At 53.7% G+C, this 10,236-nt stretch overlaps 1 protein-coding gene and 1 pseudogene across 1 annotated transcript; both read right to left on the bottom strand.

Moving 5' to 3' along the window:
- On the bottom strand, window positions 1-3,785 carry SAPIO_CDS1535 (Elongation factor 3; the record flags this gene model as incomplete). Its single annotated transcript, XM_016784783.1, has 2 exons — window positions 1-3,016; window positions 3,634-3,785. The coding sequence occupies 2 exons, from the start codon at window positions 3,783-3,785 to the stop codon at window positions 1-3; spliced, it is 3,168 nt and encodes a 1,055-aa protein (XP_016645540.1).
- Window positions 3,786-9,022: 5,237 nt separating this feature from the next.
- On the bottom strand, window positions 9,023-9,811 carry SAPIO_CDS1534 (annotated as a pseudogene; the record flags this gene model as incomplete).
- Between the last annotated feature and the right edge of the window lie 425 nt (window positions 9,812-10,236).

Here is a 10,236-nt window from a genome sequence, read left to right as displayed (position 1 = left end):
TTACAAGTCATCCTCGTCGCTAAAGACCTCCTCACCACGCTTGCGGCGAGCCATGCGCTCCTTCTTCTTCTTCCTCGCCTCGTTGCTGCTCAACTTGGTCTTCTTCTTCGCCGCAGTAATCTTGTTACCCATGGCGTCGAACTTGTCCTCGCCATCATCCTCGTTGGCCTTGAGGCGGGGGCCGCTGCCCTGGCCCTGGACCCAGTTGTGGCCCGAAGGAGTCATCTTGCCGTCCATGACGGCCCAGACCTCCTCGGTCAAGTCCTTGGTGAACTCGGCAGAGTGAGTAATGATGATGACACCACCCTCGAACTTCTTGAGCGCCTTGGAGAGGGCACCGAGCGAGTCGCGGTCGAGGTAGTTAGTAGGCTCGTCGAGGACGATCAAGTGGGGTCGCTGCCACGAGCAGGCGGCGAGGACGACCTTGACACGCTGACCGCCGGAGAGACCACGCATGCGCGAGTGGGAGACGAGTTCGGCGTCGAGGCCAAAGTTGGCGCAGTGGGACTCGATCTCGCGACGGACGAGGGGACGGAACTGACCGGAGGCGAGGGCCTCCTTCATATCGACCTCGGCAACGAGCTTCTGGTGGGTGGCGAGGATCTCGCTACGGGGGATCCACTTGTTGTCGGCAGTCATCATGGGAGTCCATCGCTCGTTCTTCTGGCCGACGTTCTCACCCAGGCTGAAGGAGCACTCGTACTCGTAGCTGTTCTTGAACTTGCGACGAGAGTGGATGCCGATGACGCGGCGGTCCGTACCGTCGATCTTGTAGATCTTGTTCATGGCCTGCTCGTCGTCCTCGGTGATGACCTTGTTGGCGCGGTCCATGGTCTCGCGATCCTCACCAGTCTGGAATCGCCATTGGATGTACTCGGAGGGAGTCTTGTCCAAGTGGTTATCGATGTGCGCGAAAGCGTGCTGCTTGATGTAGGCAATACGCATGTTCTCGTGCTGGTAGATCTCACCCGAGGTGGGGATGAGCTCACCAGTGAGGACGTTGATGAGGGTGGACTTGCCGGCACCGTTGGGGCCAATGACGGCAATACGGGAACCGAGCGAGCACTGGAAGGTGATGTCCGTGAGCTGGGGCTTCACGGTACCGGGGTACTGGAAGCTCATCTTGGTGGCACGGAGAATGGCCTTGGCCTTGGTCTTGACACCCTCGAGGAAACCGGGCTCGGGGAAGCTGAACTCCATCTCCGAGGCGCCGAGCTCGTAGTAGGAGCGGGCCGAGGGGCACTTGCGGACGAACTCCTTGAGGTTACCCCTGTAGCGCTTGAGCTTGAAGCGCTCGTAGTGGATGATGTGCTGGGTGACGTTGTCGAGGAAACCAGTGTCGTGGGACACGATGATGGAGGTGCAGGGCGAGTTGATGAGGTAGTCCTCGAGCCACTTGACGTTCTTCACGTCCAAATGGTTAGTGGGCTCGTCGAGGAGGAGAATATCGGGAGCCTCGAAGACGGCACGGCACAGGGCGAGCTTCATCTTCCAACCACCAGAGAGGGCGGTGATCTCGCCCTGGATCATGGAGTCGGTGAAGCCGAACTCGACGAGCTGCTTGATGACGTCCTCCTGAGAGGTCTCGACACCGGCCTCCTGGAGCTTCTTCATGGTCCAGTCGATGGTGGTCATCTCAGTATCGGCAGAGTCCAAGTCGTGCTCGACGAAGACGGTCTTGACCTCGGACTGCTTGGGGAAGCCCTCGACCTGCTCGTTGTTGATGGCACGCATGAGAGTAGACTTGCCGGAGCCGTTGGGGCCGCAGAGACCATAGCGCTGGCCACGCTTGAGGCGGAGACCAGTCTGGTTGAGAAGAATCTTAGCACCATAGGCGAGAGAGAACGTGCAGTTGCAGAGGTCCTCGCCCTCCTCGTCATCCTCCTCCTCCTCGTCAGCATCAGCGGCACCGGGGGAGGCGCGCTTGCGGAGGGTCTCGACGACAGAGTCGGAGTCGGCATCGCCGACAACGACGGTGATGTAGGGCTTGATGTTCTCGGCCCACGAGGCGGCGTCGGTCTCCTTCTCGTCGATGAGCTGGCCGGCAATGGCTGAGGCGTACTCGAGGACGGGGGCGAGCTTCGCAGCAACGGCGGCGTGCTTGCCAGCAAGGATGTCCTTGAGCTTGCCGAGGACGACGGAGACGTCACCGTCGAGGCGGACCTCGGGGATCTTGCCGTCCTTGACACCACCAACACGGTTGAGGGTCTCGAGGGCCTGCTTGGTCTTCTCACGAGCCTCGGGGTCAGCGAGGGTATCGTAGTTCTTCTGGAGACCGGGCATCATCTTGGGCAAGAAAGGAGCGACAATGTTGGGGTCGTCGACGAGCTTGCACATGTTGTCAACAATGACGGCAGACTTTCGCTTGATGGCGGTCTCACGCTCAGCAAGACCACGGTCGAGAAGAGGGACCATGAGAGCGAGGGTGGGCTCCTGGACCTCGGTAACGAAAGTAGTGGCACCGAGCAAGTGAACGGTCTCTGGGACGTTCTCGGGCTTGGCGATACACTTGATGAGCTCGGGAATGAAGCGCTCAATATCCTTGTTGACGATGAGAGAGCAGAGCTTCTCCATAGTCTTGTAGGCACGGTCCTTGACGTCCTTCTTGGTGTCCCACATGGACTCGGAGACGACGGGGATCAAGTCGGGCACACGGTACGAGACCTGGGTGGGGGCGGACTTGATGAGAGCGTCGAGGAAGTCGAGGGCGAGCATCTTCTCCTGCCACTTCTGGGCGGAGGTGATGGACTTCATGACGGGGGGGAGAACCGACTTGACGGCATTGGGGTTGATGGCCTCGCTGATGGCGAGGGCAGCCGCGGTGGCCTCATTCTTGACGGCCGCGATCTTGTCAGCCGCGGCGGCGAAGACGGCGGGGAGAAGAGCGACGAGGAAAGGCTCGACGTGGGCGGAAACCTCGGCGTGCTTGGCAATAGCGTTGATGGCGACCAGAGCCTTTTCACGGGCGAGGGCGTCCTTCTTGCTAGCGAGCTGCTTCTGGAGGGCTTCGATGGTCCTGTGAAGTCAAAAAAAAAAGGCACGTGTTAATGATTTTGGTCACTCGAAAACGCAAGGCGATGCAGAAAAAAGTCCGCTTGAACCATATTGCTATATGCGGCAAAGCGTGAAAAAAAAAATATGAGGGGCAGAAAAAAGGTGCAGAAAATCAAAGGCCAAAAACAAAATGTGGGGGACAAATTTAGGCGGTCAAGTGTCGCTAGGTGGTGGCGGGTGTGGGGGTTTCGCCACCCCTCACACACGCTGGCCACACAATCACGGGCGTGCTGTGGTGACTTGGCTGGAAAAGCCCAGAAAAAATTTTCCTTGGGGTCTCGTCCCGCCAAGCCCGCAGCGCCAGAAATAGACGCCCTGCATGAAACAGGGGTGCCGAAAGCCAGTCCAGCCCGCACGCACGCACAGGGTGGCTCTGCAGATTTCGCCGCAATCGTAAACTAGACCACACCCGGACCCGCATCCCTGATAAGGAAATTGGCCCAAAACCTTGATATCAAGTAGATACCGTAGGCGTGTGGAGTAGGGCCAGCAAGGATGACGGAACTCCAAGCCCACAACCATGCAAGGGAAGGAAAAAAAAATAACATGGGGAAAATTCTGCGCCGGATAGAAACTTACTTGTTGGGGACATCCTTGTCCTCGATGCGGCCATTCATGAAGGACGCGAGAGCCGCAGAGGCCTCCTTGATGGCAGGAGCCTCCTTGGAGATGGTGAGTTGCTGCATGAGCTGGTCAAGGACCTTGAGGGATTGCGCGTTCTCGGAAGACATTTTGAAGGTGATGGTGATTAAATCGGAGGTGTTTTTTGTTTTTCGTTTTTTCGTTCTTGGGTATCGCAATTCTATCGTCTATGCCGAAATCCAAACGTTCTATTCCAGTCTATCGTCGCACTCGAGGGCGGTTCGAACAACGGAAAGGTCCACGAGGGACAGGACGGGGATCTATGAGTCTAGAAAAAGATGGGTGATCTTGTCCTGGAGAGGGACTCCGGGCAAGATCGTAATGGAAAATGACCGATGAACAAGACTGAGTGGAGAGTGTTCGTCTATGTGCTCTTGACAAGAGCTGGAATTCCCGGAGGAAAAGAAAAAAACAGGAAAAAGAAAAAAAGAAAACGAAGAGTTGGAAAGTGAAAAGAGGAAGAGGAGAAGAAGGGCTTGGGGATCGGTGGGAAGTAGGCTTTTATGGCTGGCCAGCTTTGCTCCAGTCCTGCCACCAACGTGCGCCAGGCGGATTATTTTCTTGGGACGGCTTTTTTTTTTTTTTTTTTTTTTTTTTTTTTCTTCTTGGTTGCCGCTTCCTTTTTCTCTCTTTGGTAGATGGAAAATAGGATTAGGCTGACAGGTACATTGTAGGTACCTCGCCAGCACCGTCAGCCCCACTGTACCTTTGCACGTATCAGATGCCAGGTATTGATACTTGATACCTTGACTAGAGCGGGCTTGGATCAAGTGGATCCCACATTTTTTTTTCTTTTCGCTTCAATCTTGCCCTGTGCTGCACGTTGCCCCTCACTACTGGCTGTAGGGACCTGGAGTCTTATCCCCTTATCCTGCCCCTTATCGCAGGTTATCAAGCGCGCTAGTCCGTATCAGGAAGGATTACTGGGGGCGGTGAGCGAAATTTTTCATGCATGCCACTCAGGAAGCTGCGAATTGGAAATCACAGGCTGGCAGAATTTATTTTTTTTCTTTTTCTTGTTCCTCGACCGCCCGTCCTCGTTGCTCAGTGGATACACTACAAGCCCACAAGCAAAGATGGTTTCCTAGCCCAGCTTCTTGAGCGACGGACTTCAAAAGCTGTTGATCCGGTAATTTTGATAAAAGTACCACTACGCTTTAATTTTCGGCGGAAACATCAATGTACCCCATGTGTATTCCCCTACACCCTGCGAGGGAAAGAGACTGGGGGCGCCAGGAGTGCATGTGGCAATACGAAAGCGGAGAGGAGCAATAATACACTACTTCGTAACTACTTGAACTCGCCAGGCAAAGCTCGGGGTTCTCTTCCTTGCCACTGATCAAACGCACAACATCGACAATTTACTGTATGGGAAACGAACCCAAGCTCGGCCCTTGCAACGCCGTGTCCTCCCGTGTGCTAGCTCCCTCCCCAACGAGTCTAGGCTTCCAAGCTTCGCGCCCAATGTGGGGAGAAAAAAAATTTTCACGTTTCTTCTCATCGATGTCCGATGTCCGATGTAGTTTCCGTAGTGATGTTGAACTTTCCGTTGATGCTCCGAGCGCGAGAGAGGGGTGAGAAGGGAGAGGCATCCAGCGTTGAAAGAATATTTCCCTTCCCCAGCCGGTACGTGCGAAGTATACCGACCCTGGATAGACAAACAAGGCACACCGGCGATTAGGGCTTTTTCGATCCCTCGCCTTCATGAGTTGCCTCGTCTCGCAGATGTTAATGCAGACCTGACTGGTTCATCATCTGCAGACTGCACAATGCAGTAAACAAGCCAGCATACCGCTTACCCGTCGCGTTTCACAAAACATCAATGTGAAGCTTTCGTCAGCTAGCTCTTCGCTGGATGCTATTCTCAGCCACATTCGCGGCCCATTGGGATCCTTTCATCTCAACACTTATCATCAAGATCGTGGCCCTTTCGCACCCCGGTCGGCAGTAGCGATAAGCCCTACCTCTGGACGGACGGGATCCACACAAAATTTGCAACTTGATAATTTCCAACGTCCAACCCACTTACCCCTCCAAATTCCCCAAAATATTGTTGATGCATTCCTAAAATTCCTCCGGTTACCCCAGCCCCGAAGTCTGTGTTGTGAAGTGTACTTGCGACGTACTACACCGTATCCATCAAAAGGCCCTGGTCTTGCATTTGTTGATCCTCTCTCACCCCTGCCCAACACCCTGCCCAGCGAAGTTGGTGATGGGAAACTGTAGTGGAGTTGTCTTGTCAATGTGCAACCGAGACGGACCTAAAGTGACACGGCCCGTTGTCCAACAAGGAAGAAAGGAAGGTCTAAAAGCCATGTGTCGAGTTACTTAGGTGAATCCTGGCTGCAAAAAAAGCCCTGGTACACGAATGAGCTTGAACTCGTCAAATCGTGACTCGGAGCGCAGCATCTGTGAGCTCAGGTATTGGTGGTTACAGCCAGCCACTCATGAATATTGGATTACTGTTACAGACGAGAGCGGAAAAAGGGATGAGGAAAAAAAACTTGAACTCGTTTTGATTGTCCCGTCCTCGGTACCTTACCATCTGGAACAGGCTGCGGTACGAAGCTGGTATACACAAAACGCCCTGATACATGGCGGCAGATTAAAGGTGTTGGAGAAAAACATTGAACACTATATTCAGCATCAATGCAAACCGTCTGTCCTCATTCGGGCAGGCCAGCGAATCGATATGAGATCCAACGACTCAGATCTGATACAGGAACCAACACATCAATTGATCCTTTCGTTGACCATTGGGTGAAGTACTTCGTACATACATGTCCTCAATGCCTGCCCGGTAAAACAGCTACTGTAACCTTCACTGTACTTGTACCCGAGCTTCCTGAGAAGGGTGACTGTAATTTTAGGTACCTTTTACAAAAACCAAACTCTCAGACAGGAAGTTGTTTTCTCTCCTGGGTACGAAGGTACCAAGCAAGGGAATATTCGCAGAACCCTATTGATCGGCTTTCCCGGCCTGGGCATGTTCTGGCATGTCCTGGCATGTGGTTGGCAGGAACCGAGATGCACCGTGAATCCACTTTACCGGGCTTCCAAGTCTGAACCATTGAACCATCAGCAATTTGACGGACAAAAGTATCAAAGTTGGGTACCGATACATATTCGGCGTGTACATGGTCCAGCCGCGTCGGATAATGTAACTTTTGGGTAACCACCCCCGAGCCTCAAATTCCAGGGCCCAGACTCTTTAAACTTTTTTTTTTCCCTTGAGGCGGAGGATTTTCTTCCTTTTCCCTGCGCATTTTCGGTGTTGGAAATTCGTTCCCCTGTTCTAGGTTAAACACAAAAATTTAGGGGCGCTCCACTGGCGTTGCCACCGACCCTCTCGCCAGGCGAAGGGGGAACCATTTTATTCGCCTTCTCGTACTAGTGCGGTCGGGATTTCCTCTGTGTTGCTGTTGCCTCTTGTTGAAACCTGTGCTGTGTCCTCTGGCAACTGCGGATGGTATTTTGATGTTTGTTCTCCACCGGCCTAGTTTGAGGGGGATCGCCGAAGTAGGAGTTCGTTGAGAGCTGCTCACATCTTAGCTTGCAGCTGTGAGGTAGTAGTGTAGTGCAGCAAATCTACGGAGGAGTGGGTAAGATATCAATCTGCTTCGTTTGTTTGGTCAAAAAGTGCATACACCGCCTTGCTCAGGGAGACCTTAATCCCACCCCCGTCGAAGATCATCTTCGCGTCATCCTCAGCCACCACTGCTCAGGCTGTGTGGTAGAAAGGGGGGACCGAGAGAAAAAAAAAACCTGCCTGCCGCTAGCACAACATTCCGTCTGTTCGCTTGATATCCAATCCGAGATACATCTGATCTGATGCCTTGTTGTCTTATCTTTCCCCTTTTGGCTCGCCGTGTCTGATGTGTAGGGTAGGGGCATGTACGAGAAGAGGCTTGACACCATCTTTCTTGCTTTTATTTCTCTTTGATCAAGGCACGGCGACGACTTGTCCAAATAGGTTGTGTTGTAACACCACATACGCCTCTTCCCTTTTCCGCCTGGCACTTTGCAGACAACTGCAGCAGAGCGGCCCTTCAACAAGTCGACTAGCTGAGGCGGTTCCGGACCGAGGCGCACCTGTTACCCTCACATGTCTTGCACTTGTGTGTCTTTATGATACATAAGTTATCAGCGTTGTAAGCTTATGATAAACCACCTCCCCTCGAACAAGGAAGGAACCATCATCCCCTCCCGCTCCTTCCCGGCTCCCACCCTCGACAAAATCCCATCAAAGATCTCGTTTATACTATATAAGGGGGGATACGGTGACAAACGACCAGCCGAGCAGCTCAAGCACTTGCCAATGCGATGTGGTCTAGCCAACCCAAGCGCTCACAAAGCTAGAAAACCGCCCCGGACTGTTTTCGTAGGATGTGCGTGTTCGACACAAGCTACCCTCGCTTTTTGCCATTTTTTCCACCCTCCTTTTTCTATTTTAATCCCCATCCGACCCTTCTCCCATGTGAATCAACATTATAAAATTTAATGGGATTTAATAGAAATATCCTCGGTCGTAGTAGAGAGCACCTTGCCAGAACAACGCTTCGAAACCCGTGCAATATCAATGATGTAGTCTGAACAGAGAGAAACGTCCATGTACATCTCCACATCTCCATTCAACGCCCGTTCCCAAACCACGCCGGGATCAAGAAGCACCCCCGCCTCCTACGCGACGCTAGTACGTCCAAGCATTTCCACGCGGGGTCTCCGGGGAACGGTCCCATTCTTCCGATATCGATATCGATGGGGGGGGGGGCGACCGCTCAGCCGGGAAAGGCCCTGGTCCGCTCGGGGGGTTCATCTGCGCCCTAAGGAAGCAAGTACCTCCCGAGGGCCCAAGTCCAAAGAGGTACCTGGGGATGGACATTTGAGAAAAATTTGTGCCCTTTTCTCCCCCGTTTGTGGGGAACCCGGTCGTTCTGCTCGGATCTTCCAGAAGAGGTGGAGCCCAGTCGCCATGGAACGTGTGTCTCTCCCGTGTACTTGATTCGTTCTTTGGGTGGAAGGCGGAGAGACGAGGCCGGCAGCGGCATGGCTTACCTTTGTCTAGTTCGAATTCGATCCCGATATCCCCCTGTCACGTTGGATCATGGTAAGAGAGACCGATGCTGATTTGCTCAGAAACGTTAATTAACCCTCTTTCTCAACTCTGCTCTTATCCTATTCCGTACTTCGTAAGTATGAAGATCTCAAAAGTAACTGGCTCCTTTCAGCGCCGAATCCCGAAATCACACGCCCCCATCTTGTAAATCGAGGTCAAAAAGAGAAGAAAACAAGAAGCCCCCCAAACCCCGACAAGCCCTCATCATCCCTAAGCAGCGGGCCAGTTCTTGTTCACCGTAACAGTAGACCCATTCGAAGCGTGAGCCACGCTCCTATCAGCGAAGAAGATGCAATACTTGGCCACATCCGCCAGCGGCACCGTCGTCTTGCCCGGAACCATACCCGGGTTAACCGTGTTCGACAAAGCCATGCTCTCCTGATTCGGTGGCGCCTTGCTAAACGCATCAACGATGTTCGTGCTCTCCATAGCGCCCAACAACAACACGATAGAGTAGACGCCCTTATCCCCATAGTACCCGGCCGTGCTCTTCGTCAACCCGATGATGGCATGCTTGCTGGCCGTGTACGCCGCACCGGCACACAGCCCCCTGTACCCGGCCACCGAGCCAATGTTGATAATGGTACCTCCTCCAGCGGCCGCCATGACATTAACGGCCGCCTTCGTCATAAGGAACAAGCCCGTGACATTGACGCCGATAACGCGGTCCCAGACGGCCTTATCCGTCGAACCGACCGGGTCATACGAGTCCATCACACCGGCGTTATTGACCAGCATGTCGAGCTTGCCGAACTTAGCCACGACCGAGTCGACAAAGGCCTTCGACGCCGCTTCGTCGGTGATGTCGGCCTGCGAGGCGAGGAATTTTCCGGCGAGGGCGGATTCCCATTCGGCGGTTACTTCGGCGATGCGTGGGGCCGATACGTCGCACACGGCGACGTTGCTGCCGGCGGCGAGGAAGGCCAGGGCTATGGCTTTGCCGAGGCCGCCGGCGCCGCCGGTTACGATGACGGTGAAGTTGTCGAGTGATGCTGCCATTGCGAAGGAAGGGGGGGAAAAGGATAAAGGGGCAAAAATGACACCAAGAGGGTTTATCGTAGTAAAATCAAAATACCGATAGTTCAGAGAAGAGAGGAAATCCGTTATCCAAGCGAGGGGAAAAGGCTCTGATGTTGCGGACGCAGATGCGTCTTATGTATTTTCCTTCCTTGGTGTGTCCGGCTCAGATCATGATGCGCCCTCATTTTCCTTGTTCGCCACTTATTCTTCTCACCAACCATCTCATGAGAACCTTGGCCTCGACCCCTCACCAGTCAGCACTACTGTCGTCTCGGCATCTTGACGACCCCTCATGCCTCATGCGACGTAGTTTAATACGCGGAACGCGTAGATGCTGGTTCGCTAGACAGGATGAGCAAGGGTTCAATTCGGGTTCGTCGTCGTAGATTGCTCGACCAGCATCG

The sequence above is a fragment of the Scedosporium apiospermum genome (genome assembly GCF_000732125.1).
Source record: "Scedosporium apiospermum strain IHEM 14462 chromosome Unknown SEQ_SAPIO_0066, whole genome shotgun sequence".
In the NCBI taxonomy this organism is placed as follows: domain Eukaryota; kingdom Fungi; phylum Ascomycota; class Sordariomycetes; order Microascales; family Microascaceae; genus Scedosporium; species Scedosporium apiospermum.
This window is presented reverse-complemented; position numbering and strand designations above follow the sequence as displayed.